Raw genomic sequence first — 26,368 nt, forward strand, 5'->3', positions numbered from 1 at the left:
ATGTTGCTCACGCTGCCAGTGTATCTGCAATGACTTAACTGCTTACATTCCTTTGTCTTATAAGGTGCAACTTTCATTTGAATGTTCATTGAGCTGAACTGTGTCTTCCAACATTGCATTTGAGTTGCTGCATCCTCAACAGATTCCCATTTCTCCGCCTTCGATTATTAACCCCAGCCATTTATGTGTTGATGGGCTGTGTTTGGTTTTTCTTTGTACAATGGTTGGTCTGTAACTTAAAAGATCAATGTTATTGGCAACAACTGAGTCTGTTCTGATCTGCCTGATAAGCCAGGTTATGTCCATTTCCGTGTTTGTTCACATGGTGAAGTTTCACAGCAACAGAAAATGCAAGGAAGAGAAAGAATCTCTGTATGGTATCACCAGGAGTTAAAGCATTCATTCAAGTTTGTGTTTCCATTCAAAGCACGATGTCTTGATTTAAAATCCCAATGTTATTAGTTCTGTCTGCACACCAGAACTTTGTGTGGTGTTCCAAAGCATCCCTACCTTTATACTGACTTATCCTGTTTCTCTTCTTCCCCAGCAAATCCGGGTGCTTAACATGCAACCGTATTTATCATCACAGCTACAAAGGAGGACAGTGCTATTATCTCATTTACAAATTAAGAACCTGAGGCACAAATAAGAACAATGACACATCAGAGGTCACACAGGAAGTCTGTGGGAGAACTGGGAGCTGAACTTTGGTCATTCAAGTTCAAGGTTAGAGACTGGAACTTTCCTCTTTGATAGAAGACTGAAAATACTTTCTTAAATCAAATATACTTCCAGGAATTTGGTGCTCTCTTTGCTAATATCTTATTGTTTATTATGCAAATCTGGATAATGTATCAAGTTAAAGTCCAGCTTATTTTACAGCTACCCATCAAACTAGTAAGTTTATTAGGGTTTCACTCTCATGTATCATTGCTTGTAATGGTAAATGTCAAATATTATGCTATTCTCTTTCAAGTATTTGCCTAGATTATTAACAGAAGTTAAATCACAGACATGTTTTCAATGGGAAACACGGGCTAAGCCATCAGCCTTTTTCTTAGAAAATACTCTCATGTTCTCCACCCCGTCACCAGCATTTTGGGAGTCCTAAACTACTAGTGCAGGGGAGACCATTGTTTTACAAGTATTGTAAAGAGATTCATCTGCTGTTAAGCATAATCCACTACACCATGTAAAAAATGGACAGGAGGGCCCTCTATATTGAAAAGACCCTGCAAATACCATGTAAGTCAGTACTGAAAAGATGCTAGGGTCAGTTTCCCAGCTGCATTAAATTACCATATGATGACTCAGTTTATAGCAGATAAGTAAATGAGTTGTATTTTGGGTTTTGTTGCATCAAAAGTCGTCACTGAATCAGACTCCCTTTAGAGTATCAGGTCTCCCATGTTCAAAAGTAGGATGATTTCTATAAGCTCCTGTGTTCCATTTCTTCCCTAGCTTAAAATGAACAATTCTGTTGCTGCCATTTATGTGACTGTAATAAGGCAGCTTGTCCCACTGAGGACCAGTTAGGTTGTGACCTGCTAGCTCTGCACTAGAAAGAGGCATGCGTGTCTGTAGCCAATTAATATTAAATGGGTGCAGCTGAAAGTGAGAACAGTGATACAGTAAGCAGAGCTCCTCAGGTGAAAGAGGAAAAACGAAAAAGGAGCTAGAAGCTATTCTCTGAGCAGTGAAGGGGAGGTCTAGGGAAGCACATTCAGGGACAGTGTCCCTGTACCAGGCGTGGGGAGAAAATAACAGCAAGCAGATGATACTAAGTTTTCAGTCTTTGTAGATGCTCCTGGGATCTTGAGATAAACAGCCGTTGCTCTTATTACAGCAGAATTAAAGGAACTGTGAGAGTAGCGAGAAGCAGTGTTGTTTAAAATGTCATCTCTGTACAACGCATTTTTAGTAGGTCTACACTTCTAGTCATGTGTCAAGACATTTTAACTAGCGTGATAAATTCTAGCCTAGACCTCACATGGAGATTTGCCTGTTAGTCACATTGGTATCTCCGGCTTAAAAGAGTAGCAACAAATGACTGTCTACTACAAACTTTGTCTTTTCTTAGCCTATAATATAGAAACACAGTTGTTGGCTTCTAAAAAATTCTGAATTTTAAATGCAAGTTTACTCCTCAGAGCGGATCTCAACTTCTCTTTAAAAAGATACATACCCTAAAAAGACGTTTACACATCAAATTATTCAATCGTCATACCTGAACAAGCAGACTTCTCAAGTAAAAGACTTACTGTGTCAGAGGACATTCTGATAAGGTATTACCTCTCCTTGTATTAAAACTGACCTGTAAAAGAAAAAAACAAAACAGCTGTGTTTGTGGTTGAATAGCAAAGTTGAGCAGGCTTGTAAGCAGTAACATAATTTTCTAACCATATGAAGTAGCTTTCTTATTCTTAAAGTGCCAATTATTTTTCCTTTTTCTTAATGTGATTAATCTTTTTATTTTACTTTCAGATCATTTAGAAGGAGGAATTATCAACGTTAAGAAAGTATTTATATCTATTATGAGAAATATCTACAAAAAAAGGAGACCAAACACCTGTAGCCTATTAATCCAGACGAGGTCAACTTGATACTTTAGCCACTAGAGGGACCTCCAGGAACAGAATATACAAAAACTTTTGCAAAGCCTATTTTGAAGTATTGGGTTTCTTTAAAGAAAAACAAAAAAACTTTGCTGGCCAAACGAATTGTCGTTTGTTTATAATGAGCTCTGAAATAATAGGAAATACGAATTAACTAATTGTCTCATAGATTTCGTCAAGAAAAAGCAACTTCTTTTCTCCTGGTAGGATATGAGCTTGGAGGGTTGTTTCCTCTTCGCTGAATTAGTGAGGTAAGGACATCCGCTTTCAAGGGACTTGTAATTTAGCAGTAAGGTTATGCGATGCTCTTTTGAAGAGTACAAAACAAATACAACTATTGGCTTTTCAGAGTTTCTGAGAAGAATAGGATTTGGACGTGGTTCAAGTAGTCTGCAATCAATAAGCTTAGTTCCTCACTGAATGATACGTTAGCAGAGCCCTCAATTTATTTCAAATTTTAACAGCAGTTTAATAGCCCAATTAACAAACGTTAGTGCCTCACCATGCATGCAAGTGCTTTCTAAAAAGTAGCTATGCTACCACTCGGATCACCAGATGTGTAACTAGCAATCAATCAGGGAGGTGACAAGGGCGCTCTAATGTTCCCTTTTATACTTCTGCAATACTTTGGAAGAAGTTGTGGTGTTCTTAACAAAAAGTTTTCGGGCTCTACAGGGCACAAATTCAGAAAGCTTTAGCATAGCTACTGTAAAACATGAAGGCAACTGTGCTTCTGAGGCACTGAAGATGAGGACACAAAGACAAAAACTGCAGTTAACCCAGTTCGCAAATGGTCAGGGATGGGACTAGAATTTGGCATTGGATCACAATTATGGAACAGGTTAGAAGAATTTTTGCAAGACCTTAAATTATGTTGCATTGTTTAGCTTTACCTGTTAGAATAGTACTAGCAAAATGAAAACTCGTATTTTGTGAGAGGAAAGCAACCTGAAATTCCAGTTTAGCAGAGGTGATTGTTGCACAGGTCTCCTGTGGTCTATCCACTGAGTTTTATGGTTTCAGTTTTGTTTGCATTGAGACGTTATTTGCTGAGAAAAGGTGTGGTGGCAGGGGATGAGACATTGCTAGTACCTTTTCTATTATTTGTGGTTGTGTTTTTGTTTGGAGCATTAGAAAGCTCTCTGATGAATTATTGTTTGAAAAATCCTCCCTTCTGCCACAGACTTAGCATTATATTCCTTGCATTGCATGTGTATAACCTCCCACTGTTTTCTAGTGAACTACCTGCAATTAGAAGGCACATTCAACCATAGTTACACTTAACTAGCAGACTGATGATTCCTGACATGAAAAGTGGGTTGCCAAATGGGTCCTGCCGAAGCAGGATGATTATCTATCCCATGTCATTCCATATGTGTGAAGTAGGATATTATATGTTACAGATTAACACTGTCACAGGCAGGAAGTGTTCCTTGACCGGGAAGAGATTTAGTGATAACTAGTGATTTCTTTCTCAGCTGCTAAGTGAAACCCTTCCTGAAATACCAGAACATACTTTTATTAAGCACATTCCCCTCCATAAGTAACTATGGAGCAAAAATTTGGGGGGGATTTCAGAATTTCAAAAGTTCGGTTAATTTATTTGAAGCTTATTCAGGAGTGTTATTTGGTACTGATTTTAGTCTAACAGAGAGGGTTTGTGACTAACGCTAACAAGGAGAATTTTCTTTTGATGCAAGAGGATGATGAAACGATCTCATCATTTGAGGAATGCCATTAGTCACTCTGCCCTCAGATACCTTTGCATGTGTAAGAATACACATACTGTATCCTGTATGGCATTATGTTGAGAAATAAAATGCCTCTTGAGTCTCACATGCTTCTGAGATGAAAATATACCACATCTGCCTTAATGATGAAGACGAATGTTGCAGCGTTTTGTAGTTTTCTCTTCTGAAGTGATACCCAGAAGAATCCTTTTTTGATTATGAAAATCACTGAATGATTAACCACATCAAAGAACTAGGGAGGATGGGACACCACGGGCAACTGATGAAACAGACTGGAGAGAATACATATGCACGTGTGCACAAGTGTGTCTTGCTGTCAGAAATCATAACCGAGATCTCCTAAAGTATCCCCTCTTAGTTTTGTGAGACTTTCACTAGTTTTAGACGTTTATTTTTCCTACTGAGACTTTATTCACAATTTGCAAGTAGGTTGTGAGCAAGAAAAAGGTGTTGAGAGGGATGTTTACAAGATGTAATGCACCAAAACAGTTCAGCTACATTTCTAGCTCCACTTTTTTTTTCTTACTGTCAGTGAGCCCTTCGAGGGCTCTGCCCTGAAGCCCTGTTCCTAAACGAGTAAACATTTAGGACCTGAATTCTTCAGAATCACTTATACCTGGAAGCTTTTGGTCAACCAGCAATGACAGCAAATAGAACAGGTTAACATTGTAGAAAAAATTAGGATCTCTATTGACATAAACCAAAATTCCAGTTGGCTGTTACTGGCCTTTCAAATAAATGAATGTTCATTAACAAGAGAAACTAAGAGTCTAAGTATTGTTGCAGATACACGCTTGCTCAGTCTTACTTGGAAGGGAGCTTTTTATTTTTATTTTTTTGACGCTTTTTTTGTTGAAGACAAAGAATAGAAATATCGATGTAAATAGCAAGACTAATCCTATGGACAAATAGCAAATATATATATATATATTTTCACCTTGCAAGGTTGAAATTTGGGTTGCAGAGCAGTTAAGCATTTAAACATATGCATAACTTTGAACACATGAAAACAAAATAAAAAAATTGGTTTGTGTGCCCTAAGTCTAAGTCTTGAAACTTTGCCTTAGGACTTCAAACCTGAGCATTGGTAGACAATAACGTTCTTTCCCAGAACAGCACTAATATGCTTTAGAAACCTATGAAACAATGTAAAAAGATATTATAAACGTAGACATAACCATGCAGTAAGATAACATTCAAAGAGATAATGTTAATCAGGATTGTCAGCTGCTGGACTGGATAGCTTCCAAACTCCAGATATCTGGTGCATGCTACTGTCTTCTGCAACGTTACTTCTCTCTACTGACCAGATTCCTAAACTTACTGCATCCACAGTTAAAAATAACCCAACAACAAAGAGTGGGGAGAATGAGAAGCCATTTTAAAATTTCTAAATAGAAAATGTGTTTCTTTCTGTTTTTCGAAGTCTTATTCTGTCTGTAGATAGTTAATTTGCAACTGAAAGCAACATTTCAGAATAGACCGGGCTATACTGTTCGCTGTACTGTAGTGGTTTTTGAATGACTGGCAAAGTTGTCACCTGCCCCAGGCATTCTCGCCCATGTCGTCCTTGATGGTGCTACTGCTTTTGTTGACTCAGAGAAAGCCTAGACAGAGATGCTTAATAGATGCCTAAATTGCAGGTAGAGCAATGACACAGTAACTGAGGATCTTCCCGATCAAGGAAGCTGGAATAAATTTGCTTGAAGGAAAAAGTGTGCTGAATTAACCTGAGGATTCTCCGGAGCCATACAGCTATGGGACCACAAGGCACTAGTGGAGAAGGACAAAATTATTACTGCACATTATAGGAATTTTATCTTAATGGTCAGGCTTTTGGGGCATGCTGCAGTTTTACATGATTTTCACTCTCCATAGCTGGAGTTTCTACTGGTCTGCTACCTAAACTGTTCGACTAGCAATGCCTGTCATGAGGGAAAACCTGCTGGATTTATATATAAGAAGCATGAACGTATTCAAGAGCCTGCAACAAAGATTTTGCTTAAATTTAAAACGTAAAGTTAAGCTCACGTAAGAGCATATCAGTTGCATATTAATAGATTATGATCAATTAAGAAGAATGGTAAGTAAGATTGCCAAGGTGTCCAATGGAAAATGTGTACATGTACTCAGAAAACCTGTCCTTAATTGCAACTTGATGAATGAATGAAAACTTATATATATCTCCCCATCACTCCACTGAAATGGCTAAGCCATAGTCTTCACAGGATTTAAAAAATGAAGCAAACTCTTTTATCTCTTTCCACTTTCCTTGCATCTGCTTTGAATCACAAGGCTGAGGTTTATTTGTTCAACATGTTATTGTGTTTTCAAGCTTGGATTCCCCAGGAAATGGAATGCAACACGGTACTTGCTCTAATTCAAGAAAAATAACCCAAAAATTAACACAAAACAACTCTCCTCCCCTTGAAAAATGTTCTTTAACATGTCCCCTACTGTAGCTAGACAGAAATGGAAAGCAGCATTTATAAAACAAAACAAATAAAAACCATCCCACAAAGTAATCTAACAGCAAACAGGATGATTTCCATGCCACTGGAGAACTGGCACAACCTGTAATTGCAACGTAAGTGTTAAAGGCTTTCAGAAGACAGAGAACACCCAGATACTTACCGTTTGCTTAAGTCTCAGCTTCCACAGGGAAGTAATCACATAAAAGATCAAGGTGTCTCTTTTATAAGCGGCTGCAGCAACTCCAGCTTGTAACCATTCAGCAGTGATTTAGCAGTATGATCTTACACGATACTATGTCAGGCGCAAAGTGAAAATATAGCATAGCATGTAATGAGTATATCTGATAATGCACACGTAATGTCAGTCATAACTTGGTACAGGATAACAGAGACACAGCCCTAAGCTGGTACATACATATCTGATCTACTATAGTCCGATGGTAGGATTTTCAGAAATGCTTTACTAGTCCTGCTCCGGTTAAATGACTAGAATTGGGAGTTATACCACCAGCTTAACTGGTGTATTATCATCATGCTTTAGTGACTTATGACATCTCATTTCTAGAATCAAAATCCTTTTAAAGATGTAAAGATTTAAAACACTGCTTGCAAACTGTGAAATAAGAAATATCATGGTTGTTATTCATTTTGCTACAGTTCTGGAAATATTCAAAGGAGACTAAATTATTATTGTTCTATGAAACAATTCAGTCTGGTAGTTCCATCTTAATCTTTAAAACATATATTCTCTTTATCCAACATATTTTCCTGCTCTCTTCACTATCAAAGCCTAGCTACCTTGCTCCATAAACATATTTTCACACTCATCTGCCTCTTCTCATTTTTAGCTTTTCCATGTATACACTGTACTCTCTGAATTATTTTCTCTTCTTCCACTTAAATGATTCTGTTGTTTTGAAAAATGAACGTGATTAATATCAAGACATGGCTACTTATGAAGGGGAAAAACAGGAATTGCCGTTACCTTGTTAAAGTGTTCATCCTGAAAATGTTGCTAATTATAATACAGTTTTGGTAACAATATATATTAAAGATATATATAGGATATATAATATATATTCCCTGGATTCTCATCACTAAGTACTCATCTATTAAACACTTTTATTTAAGTATGCTCTTGCCTTCACCTCTGCCAGACAGATGTTTTAGCATTCAGTAACAGCTGAATGCTGGGAATCATCTAACAAAATGATTTTTACTATATAAAATAAACATCATCATCCATTGGTAACACGTTAAAGAAGTGGATTTTGATTAATTCCTTGTCTCCAGGGAAAAGATATTTAGATATTGCCAAAATACTAATTTTAAATATTTTAAAATTCCTTTATTTGTGATGATACTTTGAAAGATTTAGCCAACATTAGAGGTCCAACCCAAAACCTTATGGAAATATTTCTGACCTGAAAAACAGTTCAATATATTGGGCAATAGAATATATTTGAGACTGTTCTTGTTTTGCAGTGAGACAATTATTGAAACAAACTTTGGTTGTTTGGAACAGTTTTTCATTGAACACTGAGGATCAAATTTAGTTCTTAACAGTTTTCTTCCCTGCTTAACTGTTTAATTACATAATACCTCTCTAACTTTTGTTTTGAAAGCAAATTGAGTAAGTAATACAGAAATTCCATTTTCTTAGGTTGAGATATATTGGGGTTTCTACTCTCTATTTTGTTAATCAATGGATAAATAACAACATAATGCAATGATATTTTTTAAAGAGTTTGAAAACAGTTTTCGAAGAATAACATAATGTATATAGGAACATACAGCCTCTTGTTTTGCTGAACTCTGTAAATTATGTTTTGCAGCTGGCTCCAGGATAAGGTCCTGTATACCCAGACAGTATGTCAGCCTTTAAAATAAAGTGGAACAGTTACATAAAGAAACACATTTGTTAACTTTAATATCAAGACTTTATCAGGCTAGTCCTCAAACAGTGAGCCTTCAAGGGTAGCAATGACATTCTTTCTTCCATTAGTCATTTTTCTTGCAGGCTTATTGCAAGAAAGAACAATTTCTCAAAACAGAGAAACCTGGCTCTATTTTGACTAGATGCGGGGAAAGTTTCCTTTGAAACGCTGTTTTTAGCGTAGTTTGTTCTTGTTTTTAGCTAGTTTGTTCTTCTTGTTCTGGTGGAAGGGGGAAAAGCACGGTTAGTACATTGATGGTTGAGAAACAAGTTTTGCAAATTCTTATGTTAACGCTTCTGGGTTTGTAATCCTAAGGAGGAGACAGATCCTTCAGGGGTGTAAATTAGTACATTACAAGAGCCTACAGTCCTGCTTGTTTACACTAGTGAAGGATCTTGCCCAGTTCCCCTAACATACGTGCAGCCTGACATTTGAATGGAACTACAATTAGCAGGGTTGTTTTTGTTTAACTTTATTTAGCACCTTATCTTCCCACAACATTCCTGTCCAAGTACCAGTATCAACCATGAACTCAACATAGCTCTTACTAGTTCTGTTCTATTTTGAGCTAGAAGGAAAAAACCCCAGCACTCCAGATCAAAGAGCACCCTACTCCTACGCTCTGGGAATAGAAATTGTTAACTAATTGGTGCAAAAAAGGCTCTTATTACTATGACAAATCAATTCACACCACAGTAAAGTAAGTCATAACTTACTCCATTGCACAGGAAAGTTATCCAAGCCCTCAAAATAACCTGTTATTAATGGCCAAACCCAGGCACCATTCCACAAAGGCAAAATGATTTTGGTGTTGGTGAGAGACCCAGCTTGTAGAGGGTGCAAGTCTGCAGAACTATGTCTACTGCGTTCTAAAATTTGCCCAATTACTCAGCTATTCGCTCCCTTATCTTACAGACACACCATGGCCTGCAAGGCCTATTGGTGAGGCCCTTATTCTTGTATTAAAAAGAGCCTCCTGGAGTATCCCGAGTCTGGCAGAGCTCTGCTGCTTCCAGGTGCTGAAATTCTGCAAAAAGGGATGGAGCAGCAGGCCCTGACAACTCTGGTGGTCCTAAATTTTAGGTAAGGGGTTGTACCCCAGGAGCTCAAGCCACTGACAGGCCACAGGCATGGGAAGCACTTTGTCCCCACAGATGCTGAGAAGGTGGGAAAGCCTGATGGGCTTCTGGGGAGCTGGCAGGCTTCTCCCTGGTCCCTACCCTGACACCTCCTGCAGTGTGCTGGGCCTCACTGTGCCACCTCCGCACAGCCACATCGGTGACGAGGGGAAAGGCGAAACAGGTCAAGGTCAGCAATGAGGAGAGTGGCCTGACACAGAGTGGTGGTCCAGACTCCAGCCAGGGCTCGCTGCCTGGCTGCCCTGGTTTGAGCAACACAGGACTAATTTCTCCTCTAAGACTTGAGAAAACTGCACTTTTAGAAGACCCTGGTGTCAGAATTTGTGAAAATGTTTACTTTATAGCCACCTAGAGTATCAAGGTCTCAGTGTTTTCGAGCTCGCCAGGTGCCAGGATGAGGAGGGGTGAGACCCGGGCACTTGACCCAAGCTGCCAACAGGATTATTTTGTACCAGGAATGCCACATTCAATATAAATTAGAAAGTTTGCTGAGAAGTTATCTCTTTTTCTTTATGGCTGCGATCCTGAGAACTTCTTGCCCCGGTGCCGAGACCCCTGAGCCCTTCCCTTCGTCCCAAAGCCGCGGCGCTCACAGTGTCCCACGTTTGCGGTGCCCCGTGGGCTGAGTATAATCCTTGTGTATGTTATATTGGTACCGGGATTAATATCGGTTCTTTTGTGTTATTAGTGTTAATCATCTAGTCTCATTCTATTAAATCTGTTTACATTTCAACACTCGGGTTTCCTTGTTTTTTTCCCCAATTCCCCTTCCCCTGTGGGTAAGGGTCGTCGGGTGAGAGAATAACTGCCTGAACGACAATAAGTTGTGGGTTCCTCAAACCATAGCCCCGGCCCGTGTCCTCCGGGCCTACGAGCAGGGCCCTGCAGCAGGTGCAGCCTCCGAAGCGGCAGAGGGCCCGCCCCGGCTCCCCCGCTGAGGTACCTCAGTTGCTGCCGCGCCTCCCGGCGGGCGGTACCGGGACCGCAGGCCGGGCTCGCCTCCACCGCCGCTTCCCCTCACCTTTCCCGGGCAGGAGCCGCCCCCGAGGGGGCCGGGCCAGCGGCGGCGGCGGGAGAGGGAGCCCGGCGCCAGCCCGCAGCTCCTTGGGGCAGTACAGCCCCGACACCGGTCTCCCCCAGCCATGTCCTCCAGCTCCCCCCCGGGTGAGCCGAAGAGCCGGAGCCTGGGCCGGCTGTCGCTGCCCAGGAAAGGCAGCATGACACCCGGCAAGAAGCCCTCGTCGCTGGAGCTGGCCGAGAGCACCCCCAACGCCCACTACGCCCCGCTCTCCGCCGCCCAGGGAGGGCAGCCGCCGGCGGGCTGCAGCCCGGAGCCGGAGCGGGAGCGGCCGCTGCGCCTGAGGAGCGAGGTGGTGGTGGTGAACGCTGACTGCCCGCGGCCCCCCGTCAGCCTCGACCCCCGCGTCTCCATCTACAGCCTCCGCAAGCCCCTGCTGACGCGCAGCAGCGTCCAGGGCAGGGTCTACAACTTCTTGGAGCGGCCCACGGGATGGAAGTGCTTCGTCTACCACTTCACTGTGTGAGTAACCCACCCCCCCCCGGGCCCACCTGCTCCACAGCCGCTCGTCCTGTCAGCCCCGGCGGCTCCGCTGCCCGCCCCGAGCGGGGGAACCCGTCTTCCGGCGCGGCCACCGGTGCGAGGGGCTCTCGGGGCTGCCCCTCACGCCTGCCCGAAGCCTGAGGCGGCGGCCGCCGCCGTGCCCCCTCCCCGCCTCCCCTCACGGGGCTCGGCCGAGGCGGGAGAGCGGCAGCCCCGGCCGCCCCCTCCGTCGCGGAGCTTTCCGGACCAGCCCAGTGCTCAAGGCTTGAACCGCTTGCAGATACGGTCTTCTGAGGTAGTGGTTTTATTGTTTTGTTTTTTTTTTCCCCCACAGGTATGAAGCAAAGCAAAAAGTCACACTCTGAGGGAAGGTTTCTGTTATTTTGAACAGAAATGCTGTATTTCGGTTCAGGAGCTCTTAGGTGTAGCTATCAGATAGAGCAGGAGCTGGCATCAGGCAATTTTCTTCAGAAAGTTACCCTGGGAGTTGAAATAAATCTTGCCTTCTGAGCGTGGAAGCGAAGTAGGTAACAGTGTCATCTGTTCTTTAGTAATTTTTAATGCAGTGACTCCTGATTTTCCAGCATTTGGCTGAACAGGTGTGTTATCAGTGTTACAGCCCTGTTGGAGAAGAGAGGGAGACAGGTGATGCTCCTTTTCCTTGCCTCTTCTACTGCTCCTCACTCTAACTCCTTGACCTGTTGGGTACAAATGCCATCACTGTTATTTTTAGACAGGAAGGAGGGACAACGATGTTTGGAGGATGTTAAAGCTGCTTAGCTGCAGGCAAGTTGAAAAGTGCTTTGGGTATAATATTATGGAGAGCAGTGTCCACCTTGGTAGGTCTGTGGTGCACAAGGATCTCAACAAGTGCCTCCAAGAGAAGTCAGTGCTTTTTAATCGAGATGTTGCGGAAGGCTTGCGTGACGCTTGAGCAATGTAGGTAACAAGGTCAGGCAGAATCGTGGTGTCTGTTTATTGTATGCATGCACAAACACACATATGCGTCTATATATACATATGCTACATATATACACGCTTATTATTACAGCTAGAGGTAAAGACATTTTATGGTCAAAATCCTAAGACAAAAGACTTTGATAAAAATCAGTTTTTATGATCTAATTATTGTAGTTTGATTTTAAATTCTATTTCTGAGTAACTGGTATTTTAAGTCAAAGTGCTTACATTCCACATTTGAGGATTCTGGAGTCTTTAGGTGGTCAGGTAAGTGGTATCAACTTCATTTTAGTGGAGGGAAAACAGCTGTCATCTGAATGTATTTAATTAGGAAATGACTGTGTGCAGCTGCTCAGATAATTGTGGGCTCCGTTCTCTTTAGTGTTATGATAATGCCATTAGATGACAAAACAGCTAATGGCCATAATTACGAAGTGTCCAACAGTTGTGGTTGAACAACGTAAAACACTTTTAGGAATAGGCATTCTATTGTTTTTTTTTTTCCTCCAGAAAGGAGTTTTAGGCACCCATCTCTTATGATTTCTGGCCTCCTTCAGGTGTCTGAAATTATATATAGAAGGGACAATAAATTGCGTTCACTATCTTAACTAATCTTCTCTAAACCTTAATGGTGGGCCTAGGAAAATCATGGAAAAGAAGGCCAAAAACGTTAGATCCCTTTATCTACCTAAGATTCTAACCTGAATTTTAATTTATTTTTTCCCCCCCAAGTATTAGCAGTGTGGATTAATCCTATCTCTGCAAGAATTAAGATTTTGTAATTCTACTTTAGGAAAGAGATTGTAATATGTATGGGAAGTCATTGCCTGTCTCTCCCCCCCCAATACACACTTATCCATGGTGTAAGTAAGCATTAGCCCCAGCGTTTCCCCTCTTCCCAGAAGAGCTCTTCTGATGCAATGGAGAATGACACTGGCAGTAAATATTCTCAGGCCTCTTACTAAGCAGTGTGCAAATTCCTTCTCTTAGGACTCTGAAGAGACAGAAGAGGTTACTACCACCCTCATATGTTTCTTGCAAGGCAATCTGCAAGTACTATGTGTGCATTTTTTAGGCAGCCTCACTGATTTCCACCAGCAGAGGGAATTGAGTCTGTACTGCCCTCAGTCATCCCAACTTCTTATTTATGTGGTAGATAAGGCTGCGCTTCTTGTGCCCGTTAAATAATGTTTTCGGTTACTGACCTCTGGTCCATACCTCTCTGAGTCTCTTTCTTTCTGAGCTCCCACAGCAACTTCCTGGGATGCTTGCTTTCTGCTGCATCCAGGAATGCTCCCTTTGAGTACAGCCCCTGCCAGCCAGGTGCTGAGTATTGGTGGATTAATAGTTGCTACAAAGCAGAAGTTTCTCACTAAAATCAACTGACAAGGCAGATGGTTTGTCTGATCCAGAGAAGCTGTTGTGTCTCAGCCTCTACTCTTGGAGGAGGCATGGGAGCTGATTTTGGCATGTAGTTTGATAGCTTTTTGCAAGCAGTTGGTTACAGGTGATGAGCTGCAGAGCTAAAAAGGACTCAGACTTATAAGACACCACCTCCTACGTCCCCCCACCCAGTCATGCTTGCACTTCTCTCCCACTGGAGGAAGTAACTTGATTATTTTGTTGTCAGCAGACAAACAGACATTCATAGAGAGCTAAGATGGGCTTTACCTTGTGACGTGCAAGGGCCCTGATGGTTGTCTCTCCTGCCAAATGAGCTTAAAAGGCTCATGTCATTTGCCTGTTGGCTTTTTGTGACTACTCCTGGCTACCTCCTGCTTTATTCTGGGGGCTTTCAGATGCCTGGGAGGTCTCGGTCACTGTCTTAAAGGTTCAGAGGGGAAAGAAAGGGTAGAGAAGTGTTAATTTGGTGCATAAAGACCCAAGCTGAGAAGAGGGTCCTGGCCAAGATATAGCCCACAGACAGGAGCAAGAAGCACTGCAGGCTTCTTTATTTTCTATCTATCACACTGTTCTGTGTTGTGCAGAGTATGTGGCTGTGTTCTTAATTATGCGCTGAAATGATAAAATTTAGAAACAACTCCTGGAGTAGTCAGTGTAACTCGTCCTGGATCTGTGTCTCTGGCTGGTTGTTGAAACACTATTTATCAAGCGATAAGAGCTACATCTACTGATTGCCTGTCACACCCTTTTCCTGGTCAGGAATCTTAGTGGTATCTAGAATACTAATAGCTAAGAACTGATATTCAGAACTGATTTTCCTCAGTTTTGTATTATAATATTTGGAAAAGGGAAGTTGAACACTTAGCTTTAATCACAGGTTCTATTGTTGGTATGTTTGTTTCATATTGTTTAAATAGCTCTATGTTTTGGTGTGCTGCAAAGCCCCTTGTGTACCCCTTGATCTAAAGGTTGGAATCTGGTTACCTTCTACAGCAATAAAGGATTGCTGTCCTAGATCAGACCAATGACCTGTTTACTTCTGAATTGTTATTTCTTTCAAAAAGCATCTGAAATACCTGTTTTCCAAGATGCAAAATATATATTCTTTCTCTCTTGTTGATATCTTTAATTTTCCAGGATAATTGGATATCACAGTTGCTGATTAAATCAATTGAACTCTGCACGGGTCTTTTCTGTGATTTGTCTTATTTGCTCAGACCAAAGAGCAGAAACATCTCAAGTAAGTGGAATAAGAAATGAAATATTGTACCCCATTTATACTAGCTTTTTATAGGCTCTGGAAATAGTCTCTGTGGGGAGAGGGAATGGGGAATCAGCTATTAATTTACCACTCAAAAAAGCTGCCTAAAAGTACTACTGGAGTTGATAGAAGCTTTTATTTCAGCTACGTGATTTGGTTTGATGTTGTATCAAATTTCATTTAAATATATGAAGTATATAGTATATGTACACTTAATTCTACCAGTGCAAGTAAATTGTACTTGATAGCTGAAGATTTACATGCATGGCTTCTGCGAACACAACTGGTGGTTGCTTGGAAACCTGGATTTTGCAAGCAAGAGCTATCCTGTCAGAGCCTCCAAATCCCCCTTGGCTGTCAGAGGTGAGGAAATGACTGAGTGCCACTGTTCTCATTGACCTTCAGACAGAGCTAGGGCATCTTATCACACTTATCATAGTAGTGCACCTTGGGATAGTGGCTTTGAGAAGTGAAATGTTCTGTGGCCTTAACGAATCAAGTTTTCAGGCTATGTGAAGAGAGGTGGAGGGACAAAAGAAGATTAAATTCTGTCCTCATAGTGGCCTGCTGGAATCCTGAGACTGTCCCAGTGTTGGAAAAGACTGTGAAGAATAAGTGAAGTCTTCAGATATTTTAAAAAATTATTTTAGATTTAAATGCATGAGGGAAGAGCTTCTTCTCACCCTCTTTAAGTAGTTTAAAATAAACCATCTTAAAATACGCCTGAAGAAACTTATGTGCTTTCTGGTGATTTTTCTTGTTCTCGGTATGGCAAATAATGACTTCTGGCAACGTACACTGCATGTTGACTCCCCACGTTCTTTGAAGTGTTGGCTGTTACCAGAGGGAACAGTTCGGAAGCCAATGGGCCATTGGTCTGTTCCGGTATGGCAGCTCTCCTTTTTGCCATGCAAGATAATCAGCTTCTATCTTATCTTTGCATGAGTGTACCTGGTTCAATTTACTTTGCCTTTGTATAGGTTTGGTTTAATCAGCAATGATTGTTATTGAGTTTGTTCGAATCTCAAGATGTTTACATAAGCTCGGACTGGCCAGTGGTTGAGATTTGGGAGACTGGTCGCTAGGAACAGGCAAAGTCTCAGAAGTGTGGCTGCTTGTGTACGCATGCAAAGATAAGAAGCAAGGGTAGATAGAATATTCCAGTTGCGTGTGCATCAGGACTTACAGTAATCAATTATTAAAGGCAATGCAGTGTTTACATAGTGCTCTTTACATACAATACTGTGAGGAAGAAGCATAACTCCAACTTCAAATGCCATTTTTGTCATGTTTCCAAATGTACTGCAAACATACTTCTAAACCTGCTGGTTCATACTTGATGTGTAAACGGTTGAGGGAGGGGAAAAAGATCCGTTAAATAAGTGCGTGCATGTGCTCACACATGACTAAGTTTTCTTTAAGACTGAGTAAACTGAGTGAAAAAAGGGGCAAAAGATACAAAGTACTATGTTTTGGATGTGAACATTGGGATGTTTAGAGATTTTTGTGGCTAGGAGTCAGACGTTCATATTATTCTATTTTAAAAAGCAGATTTAAATCCTCCAAAATAAGCATGGCATGTCTAAGAGGAAGGAAACAAAAATTATTAAATCACAGTCATATTCCTTCTACTGCAGTCAATTTCAGGAAGACCCAGGTTTAGCTTTTTTTTTGTCTTGTCAAGACTGAGGTAGTTTAGTTGAAGTCAAAATGGCCTCTTTATTTTGGCATGTTTGAGAGAGACATTATGCTTCTTGTCATGCAGAGGCTGGTGCGAACAAATGTTTGTTTTATTTCTATATGGCCATTGTCTATGAGCTCCTGTTGCTTACAACTATCATTTAGTATTTATTTGTGCTACTGGAGCCCGGTACTCCCATTCCTTCATACCAGATACAGTTGTAATAATAGGAATCTGCCGCTGTGTTCCTTTGCATTTTCAAGAGCATGGTGTGGTACAGCTGTGCAGTGGTTTACATAGATCTTTGAGGTTGCACACATGCTCAAGGACTAACATTGGGAAAAATGAAGTGGAAACAAGGCGATATTTGTAGGGTTTGGGGTTTTTTTTTCTCTTTTTTTTTTTTTTTCCTCAGCCCTACTTTACAGTCTAGTGTTGATTTGCAGCAGAGTGGACATCTTTGCAACCTAGCACTGTGTATCTATCAATACGCCTGCTAACACTTTTATCGGAGATAAAAAGGAGTTGGAGAGCCAACTTCACGTATTCCCAGAGAGGAGGGAAGACCCTTTGCCTGTCCCTTATTGTAGCTGGTGGTAATGTAAGACAGTGCAGTAACGTTTAGGAGCTGCTGTTGCAGAGTCAGCCCTGTTTGCTGATCAGACAGGTAAATGAAGTGTTGAGTCTTGGCAGATTTTGATACAGGTGAGGTGAAGTGGTGTAAAGGTTTTGCTGCTCCTTCCTTCCCTGCTGCATGCTGCAGTGCAGCCTCTTAGCTACAATATGGCATGAAGGTGCTTCTTTGGGACTTGTGTGACTGAGATAGTATTTGGGCTGGCCAATATACAGCTTTACACTTTTGCCTTGTGCCATATTTCCCAATCTGTAATGTGACAGAAGTTCCATTTTTGCTGAGGACTCTCTGGCTGTCATGTGACTGAGACCAATCCGAGCCTCTGCCAAGAAGACCTCAGGAGTGACAGTGGGACAGTGGAAGTTCTCAGGATAAGAAACGCGGATACTAATAACTGCATAATTGACTAAAAATGAAAAGAAAAAAATTATCCAGGTTTATTTAGTAATTGGCTGTCATCAGAAAGAAAAGCAGTATTGGAAACCAGATCTTCTCAATGTTAACCACTAGTAATTAATTCCTGGAAGTCACTTTGACTAAACTACTATCTTTGTATCATCTGTCACATTAAATGATTGCTGCATGAAATCATTGTACAAATGTATTTTGATTGTTGAAGGGGAAGGAAGGCGAAAAGCTAGGTATCTTCTAGTTAAAATGCCTTTTGAGGGCACATAGTATCTCTAGCAATAATAATGAAAATTCAGTTTCTTTTCTGAAATGGATAGTGTGATATGGTCGGCTACTTGAAAAAAAACCTTGTGGAGTCTCATCTTGACCTGTGGCCTGGTGGCAGAGACAGAATCTGGGTGAGGGGAGGGAGTTCAGTGGGGCAAAAAAGACTTTGTAATTGTACTGACATTTAGGTTTTCGAGTAACTGGTGGAAGCAGAAGATGTAAACTTCTGAACAGTAATGCTCAGTGGAGACAGGTTGCATGCAGTAGAGAAACAACTCTGTGGAATGCACACATAAAAGTTATAAATGTATTAGATTTGGGCAGGCTTTCCTGGGGACAGGCCTTCTCTCTTTTCCTGTCATCCTTCCAGTGTAACATTTCAAGTCCTTCTCTGGAGTTTGCTTTCCTCCCGGAAAAGAATTATTCTACCTTTAAAAGTTGCACATGAATGATCTTAAGAAAACCAGTAAGTGCAGTATTCACATTTCTGTATATCTGTCAAATGGTTGGTTGGGCAATTCTGGCACACTTCCTTGCCCTGGCTTTTCGAGTGCCAGGGAAAAAACGTGCAAGGCTGTGTGGATAGGCCTCTTTCAAAACTTTCATTGCAGCTGAATCAAGGCTAGAGTTGAGATTCAATTGCAGTGAACTAATTAGGCTGAGCTCCAAATGCCTGAGTGCTGGATGTATTACACACAACGGTGCCAACATATGCTGTAGTGAACTATGCACAGGCACAGTGCTTTGCTGACTTTAAACTTGGCAGTACCTCATTAATTTTGTGTGTTAATAGATTGTTTAATGTGCATTAGTGGTGAACACAAAGGCAGTGAACACTTGCTCATTCAATTCCAGATGGAAAATAATGTCTTGTTGGGGGCAAGGTGTTTTCTGCCTGTAACCAAGAGGTCCAACACAAGTTTCAAATGCGTTGGAAAGTTGCCAGTTGCAAATAAGCCTGATGGGTAGGCTGAGTTACAGAAGAAGAATGTGTAGATTAGTGAGTTTCTAGGTAAGGTACTAGCTCTGCTCATACAGTCATGCTTCATCTGGCATAATGGCCTGTGAGAACGATTATAATGCCAGTAATGATAGTGGGAGAGCGCATATATTTGCAAGCTTCTACTGTGTTAGTAGCTACTGTATTTTACCTCCTTCCAGAAAGATATATATGTGTGTATATATAATAACAGAGGAAGTGTTCAGTGCCTTAAGTAGTCAAACTTAATATTAATTTTTCTGTATGTTTTTAGACAGCAATTTTTTTGTTTGGTTGGTTTTTTTCTTAATAGGAAATTCTAAAGCTGCTCTAAATGAAGTAGTTTTCTTTGGCCACCAGTTTGTGCACACCTGGAGAACCAGAGAGGTGCTTGACGTGAATTTTTCCCTTGTCTGGCATGATCAATTTTTGAGGACACATGGATTTTCATGTTCCCCTTTTCCCCGCTTCATGGTACAGAATAGTGAAGTAACAGCTGTTTTCTGTGTTCAAGGAGCTGTAAGAAATTTTACAGAGTGCAAAGCAGAACTTGGGTAAGTGTGTAGGTATAGTGTAAGTACTTGGGTTTTGTTTTGGTTTTTTACTAAAAAAAACCACTCGAAACCACCACCACCACCAAAACCCCACAGAAAACCAAAAGTACTGTCCCACATTTCTTAGATGGCAGTTTCCTCCCTTAACACCCCCACTTTACAACACCTGGAAAAATTACAATAAAAAATAGGCAGGCACAGGGAAGCCAATGACTTCTTAAAGCTTAGAACAATGACTATGAGAAAAGCAAGTTGTTACTGTGAACTGCTTAAGTGTAAGAACTGCCAGTGGTGTAACTTAACAAATGCATATTTTATCAAAAATGGCTGAATCCTTTTTGAGTTTAAGAAAAGAACGTGTCTGTACACGGGACTTTATGCAAGGAATTACTGAAACTGCAGCCTTGGAATTTTATCCTTTTGAAAGCTATAAGCTACCAGAAATAGGAAATTATATTGCAAATCATTAGGTGGCCTTTAGATATTCCTAGCAACATGCCTAGAGTAGGTATTTCTAGTTTTTCTCATATGTTCTTCACAATCAATGTGATGTTTTAATATTTTATGAAAAATGTTAACCAAAATAAAACTAGGACAGGGTTTCTGTGTCCTTCTAAGCTTCTGCGTCTGCAAATATTGAGCCTGATGTTTGAATTTCATATTAAAGTTTTCAGTAGGAAGATAAATCTCACACATGTTTCACTAATGCCAATGGACTTATGCTGTGTAGTTTGACAATACAGTTTTGTCATTTGTAATAGAAAACTGAAAGGTTTTACTCCTAACTATAAAATCCCTTTTCTTTTGTGTACCTCTTTCTGTAAGGGTTATTTAATAAGTAAATGCTTTGTTATATAACTTGACTAGTGCCTACTTCAAATGAGAAATATACAGTTCTTGGTGAAGTAAGATCTTGAAATAGTAGAAAATCTTTACTTTTGTTTATCCTAACACGTTGTGGTCTTGTTTATCATTTATTAGCTTTACTTTATCACACCGTGAAAAAAATACAGCATGCATTTTCTTTTGCAATAATAGGAAAGTAGTAATATCTGTTTTGATTCTGCAAGAAATGATCATCATGTGTCTAACTTCACTATGCGAATAGATATTTTCTTTCCAGTGGGAGCAACTAGTAAAGATAAAAGGTAAAGACAAAAACTTGTATACACATCTCCAAAGTTAGGGCTATTAAAATTACTTGCCAGACACTGTTCACAGGATGCATAGAACTCAGTTAAAATTATTTTATTTAAAATAAGGTATTTCCTTCTGAAAGACTAAGCATCTTACGGTGATAATTCTATATAAACTTTTACTTTGTCCATATGGCTGTTGTCTCTCGCCCGTAGTAAATATGTTAAATTACATAACATATATACCCAGGTTTTTCATCATCTCACCAGTAGTTTTGTTGTAGACTTCTAAAAATAAATGGTCCTCTCTCTGTCCTTCCCTTCTTGCATGTGTTCTAGACTGGGCAAGAACAGAGACTTGTCCCCTCTGTTAGACCACAGACTGCTCGCGATGGCCATAAGCTGCTTACTGTCAGGCAGCAGTCTTGAACTGGCAGAAGAAAATTGCACTATCTTGGATATGTGTAGCTCCCATGCTCAGAAGTCACTAGCCTCCTCTGCAAATGTATTCCCTGAAGTTTTGGGGATACGTTTAACTTTTTTCAATTTTTAACAATATTTTTTCATTGCAATGTTAATATTACGTTATTTTATATGGGTTGGATAGGGAAGAAAATTGAGTCACGGTGCGAGAACAGAATGTAAATCATCCATCAGGTTAGTTCCCTGGATTCCCTCCAAAGACACTAGGTTTAATAGCAGAGGCACAGTACTGGTGGCAAAGATTACAGAACCCTTGCTCATCACTAGTACAATAAAGGCTGCAGCCTTTGTAGTGAAAGTATCTTCCTTCTGTGAAGTAAGGAATTACTTTCAAAGAATATGTTTACTCCTGCAGCAGCTATCCCCTTGCCAGTGAAATTACATAATTTTAAAATGGGCTGGAATTTGCTAGACTCTTTTTCATAATAACCCTTGAGGGCACCACAGTCCAACTCGGAGCTGAAGGAAAGGTCCCTCATCTCCTGTAAGGATGTTGACAAGTAGAGCAAAGGAGAATGGATGCAGGAAATAGTTGCTGCTGCTAATCTCATTCGTACACCCTTCAGGTGCCTCTGCCCAATTATCTGTGCGGGGCAATGGAGATAGGGAACAGAGACAAGTGGAAAGATCTTCCATCCTGTGGCTTAAAAAAAAGAGAACGCCCTGTGCTGATGGTGTTAAGAATCAGTGGTGTTTGTATTCTGTAGAACAAGGACTTTATCTGTCCTTTACAATCTTTGGCAAATAATTAAATTTTTTTTCCTTCATATTCTTCCTAACTAGATCTAGTTGAGATTATTTGATTTGTTTGTTTTTCAATCCTGTTTTAGAAGACACTGAAATGCAGTCAAACCTGATGATGAGTAAATAAATAAATGTGTATTGCTTTATCCATAGTGTGAGTAAACTTCATGTGATTGTATGCTGTTATCTTATCCATGACCCAGAAAGTATTGATAATGGATTATCTCAGCACTTCACACAAAATAAACCTGCTTACTTGATGTTTTCTATATCAACAGGTTATCCAGCATCCTGGCGCTAGACAGTCTGAGTTCCCTGTTTTAACGGTATATAAAGCGTGACAGGCACAGACATCTATGTCTTACACAATCACGTTAGTTGTATGCCTTCATAGTTCTGTTCATTCAAGACAGCTCTTTGTAGCCTTTATTTACTATTATGACATGATCTTATTCGGACAACTATGTGTTTGAACCATGAAAATGAGAAAAACGCTACAAGAACGAGGGAGAAAACAAGGCTTTCGGATTCTGCAGGTTTTGCAGCAAATGCGAGGCTGTAGCTGTACTGTGTTAATGCTGGTCCTTGGGCATGTGAATTGCTTGTTGCACTCTGTCAAACACTGAGCCTCTCTCTTGATGACTTCTGTGGCAGGTTTTTTTGTGTGACTTTAATATTAAACATTATATATTCACCAAGTCTCACTGTAAAGTGAGACTGGAAAATTGAGTAGACTGTGCAAAAATGTCATGTACTATAAGCACAGCAAAATCTCTAGAAATTTTCAGTAGATAGTATCTGTAAGAGTAAAGTGACGCTAGCCTATATATCTTCTACAAAATAGTGTAGATAGCATTCAAGCAGGTTTTGATACTAGCCATTAGCCTCTACTGAGGTGGTCTCCTTTTTCTGAGAAAAGTTTTATATCAAATACCTTTCTCTTCAGAAAAACAGCATTCATTTCAGGAAACCTGTATGTGGTCTATGTTTTTCATTATTGAAATAATGTATGCAAAGTGACATGCGCTTCTCTTGAGGGATCCTGCTGGAAACTACCTACCAAGTAATCCAACTATTTCTAAGCACTTGGAAATCAGTCTGTTTATACAACATATGTTAGCAGTCAACATGGATTGGTCGTAACCCCAATAATCTGTCAATTTAAACTCAGACTGTGATGGAATAAATGGGGTTGTGGCTAGAGGAAAACCAGATGTTGCCATATATATATATCTTTTATCAGATTCTTGATGCTTCCTTTGTGAACATGGTTTGTTGATGAAATTGGTACTGTGTGGATGGGAAATGGAAACTGTCAGTACTGTATTTCAGCAAAGGTGTAGACCAATCAAAAACAGGAGAATAATGGGAGGAAAATGGAAGAATAAGAGCCACCCAAGGACTAGAAAACATTATATTGTGATCTGAGGAAAGATAGCTTAGCGTAAAGAATAACAGTGGGAGAGTGGAAGGTGGATGACTTGAAGTCTTCAAAAAGAGACTGCCCTAGGTAGGAGGAAAAAATCTGTTCTTCATTTTCAGATGAATTAGATAAGTAGTAAAGGTCTTTAAAGCACATTCTGAATTTCTCTGGTCAAATGGGAAGGATAGTGGAGCAATGAACTGCATTGCATTGCCTGGAAAGGCTGCAGAACGTCCTCCCCATAAGGCTTTAAGCACAAGCTAGATGAATGTTTGTCAGGGCTCATCTAGGTGTAATTGATCCTGCCGTGGGACAGGTGTTCAGGATTCTGCACTCATGCTGTGAAAGGAATACGTGCAGATCCTGGGAGCTGGGCGACTTCTGAACCTTGTGGCACTTGAGTTTTCGTGCATTTGGCGTGTGTGTGTAAGGTGGAGGGTTGGGGCTCTTTCTGTCCCCAGCTTTTATGTTTCTTCCTGTGAAGTACCTTTGCTCCTTTCATGTTAGTTCAATCCAAAACCTGCTATGAGTTTTTTGAGAACAGGTTTGTTACACATCCCTGCGTCTTTGCTGTTGATGGCATCCCTGCAGGTAATCTTCTGGCCTTTGCACTACCTGTGATGGCCAGATTCCTTTGACTCTGGGGTCTTTAGCTGCATGGCTACACAAAGGATAGGTTTAGGTTCTTCCTCTATTGATCCTTCCAATGCACTTACAGCAAGGTGGAGTCAAATTTTAAGACTTTTCAATGCATTGTTGCTGTGATAACAAGAATTGCTCCTTTCTCGTCCAGGTTGTTCTGTCTTGCTGTTGAAAGTGGCAAAGATCTTTGGGATGAAATATTATGTATCATAGATTGTTAGCTGAATCCACCATATCTGAATTTACAGGCTGATTTAACAGTGAGTGGCTGATGGAGATCTAGCAGGTTGTGGTGGGTGGGTGGCTCTTCTCACATAGCTAAGAAAAGTGACAGTTGCATCAGGGTTTCAAAGGAAATGTCTCCTTTCTGTTTACTCTCTTGGCATCATAATCCTTAGCAGTGACAGCCTTGCTGCTGAAGCGAAGACTTGCACGCTTTGTCTATCTCTTGAGAAGTGGATCTGTACCTCAGTCTTACTATGGGCAAGTTTAGAGAGCATCTTGATTGTTAGAGCTCTCCCCGATCTGGTAGCATGCATGAAGTTGGGTCTGCATTGTTCACTACTGTTCCCTACTTTGTTTTTTTCCATCTCAAAGTAGTTACCCAGCTTTTTTAGTATGGCCTAGTTTATTACCCTTGATAGCAAATATGAGATGCCTGTATCTTGGACAGAGGTGCCAGAAATAATTAGCTTAATTTCTGTCATTCTGCAGAGTGCTTCTTTCTTTCTTTCTTTCTTTCTTTCTTATTTTTTATTTATTTTTATTTTTTTATTTGTGTGTGTTATGTTTACTCCCACCCCTTTTCTGGTATGCCTCTTTGTAAGAGCTAGATAGACTCGCAGCTGAGCATGTTGTTCAATAGATTCTCCTGTATCTCAGGGCTGACGGATTTTGTTGCAAGAACTTTCTAGTTTCAGCATGAAAGGAGATGGCAACCCATCTAGGACTTAACAGAGCTGAATGATCTCATCCACAAGTGATGGGTGATAGCTGTGCCCTTGAAAATCTGTAAGAAGGGCATTCTGTGTCTCTCAGCCTTTGAGTCTCGTTTTACCAGCAGGTCATTTAATGAGCAGTACTTGTTTCCTTATGGCATGTGACTATTTTTGAGGCTCTTTTAAGCTTTTCCTTAGTCCATGAGCCATCTATAAGGTATTAACAGTAGTAATTTTGTCCCTGAAATTCAGCGAGTTAATGGGGTCATTGAGACAGGTTACCTAGCATCAAGAGTTGCATTGTAATAGTGAACAGGTGACAAAATCGCCCTGTCTCTTGCTTAGTCACTAGGGTTCATTGACAGGACCTTTGACTCGCTAGTGGCCAGTCCTTCTCCAGCTGAGATGTACCTATGTGCAGGAGTTGCCTTAACCAGGTACTGCCTGGTTGTCACAGACACGTGGTGGCATGCACTTGCGTGATGCTCCGTGGCAGATAAACTCAGCCCTTCTCAATAATCTTCAGGGTCATTTGTATGAAGCTGAAAGATTGAAGAACGTAGTAATCTCTCTGCAGTTAATGCAGTATGTTAAGATTTTTAACAAGACTGCAGACATGAACTGTGCTTCTGCTGTCGAAATTCACTAGAATACGACATACCTGACTATCTTAATGTCACCTTTTTTGTGACCTGTTAAATGGTGACCTGGAGCAGTGTCCTTACCTTTATCAAGTTCAGTGTTGTTGCACCTATGTTTAGAGCTTGTGTGGTACTTCACCAGGTGGTTCTGTGGTTGTTGTTGGTCTGAAGGATGCTGAGTTTTGCCTATGGGTAGGACTCGGTATGTGAAGTTGCTAGTTGAAAGCGTTTATGGAGAACCATTTGTAACAATGAGTAATAATGTTATCTACTGTCAGCTGAAGACTTCTGAGATGCTGAAATTCCACTGTGTCCACTCCCTTTCCCACAAAAGTTTGTTTGTGCTGAATTCTGTGTTTGATAGGGAGTTGAAAGGAAAGATAAACCTTTCATCAGATATACTTGTGTCCTGAGTAGAGGGAACACCACGTGGGCTTGCTTGCCAAATACAACAAAGCTGCAGTGTTACTCAGCTTATGGTGAGGTGCCTGTGTATCTACAGGATGGATTGTACATGTAACTTACATATTTCTAAAAGCTCTGATTACTGCTTAGTAACCTGTTTTCATTTCTGTGTAAATTTTGGGGGAAAAAAATCCACAAATGCATGTTCTATGTATTTTTTAAGTAACTTTTTGTTCTGATGTAAAAGAAATAATAAAGTAAGAATTTTAAGTGGATTTTAACTTTGTAATTCCTCCTCCTCACACTGAAACTTTATAGATGTTTTTAA

At 40.6% G+C, this 26,368-nt stretch overlaps 1 protein-coding gene across 4 annotated transcripts in view; it reads left to right on the forward strand.

Moving 5' to 3' along the window:
- The first annotated feature begins 10,933 nt into the window (after positions 1–10,933).
- KCNQ1 (potassium voltage-gated channel subfamily Q member 1) overlaps positions 10,934–26,368 on the forward strand; it is a 364,018-nt gene continuing 348,583 nt past the window's right edge. For 3 of the 4 annotated variants that reach the window (XM_074585723.1, XM_074585724.1, XM_074585725.1), the window contains exon 1: positions 10,936–11,456. In XM_074585723.1, the coding sequence (XP_074441824.1) occupies positions 11,059–11,456 (398 nt within the window). In that variant the 5' untranslated portion in view covers positions 10,936–11,058. Of the gene's footprint in view, positions 11,457–26,368 lie in introns of all 4 variants that reach the window. The other variant, XM_074585726.1, reaches the window with a different exon arrangement.

This window comes from Larus michahellis, chromosome 4 (assembly GCF_964199755.1).
Source record: "Larus michahellis chromosome 4, bLarMic1.1, whole genome shotgun sequence".
Lineage (NCBI taxonomy): Eukaryota > Metazoa > Chordata > Aves > Charadriiformes > Laridae > Larus > Larus michahellis.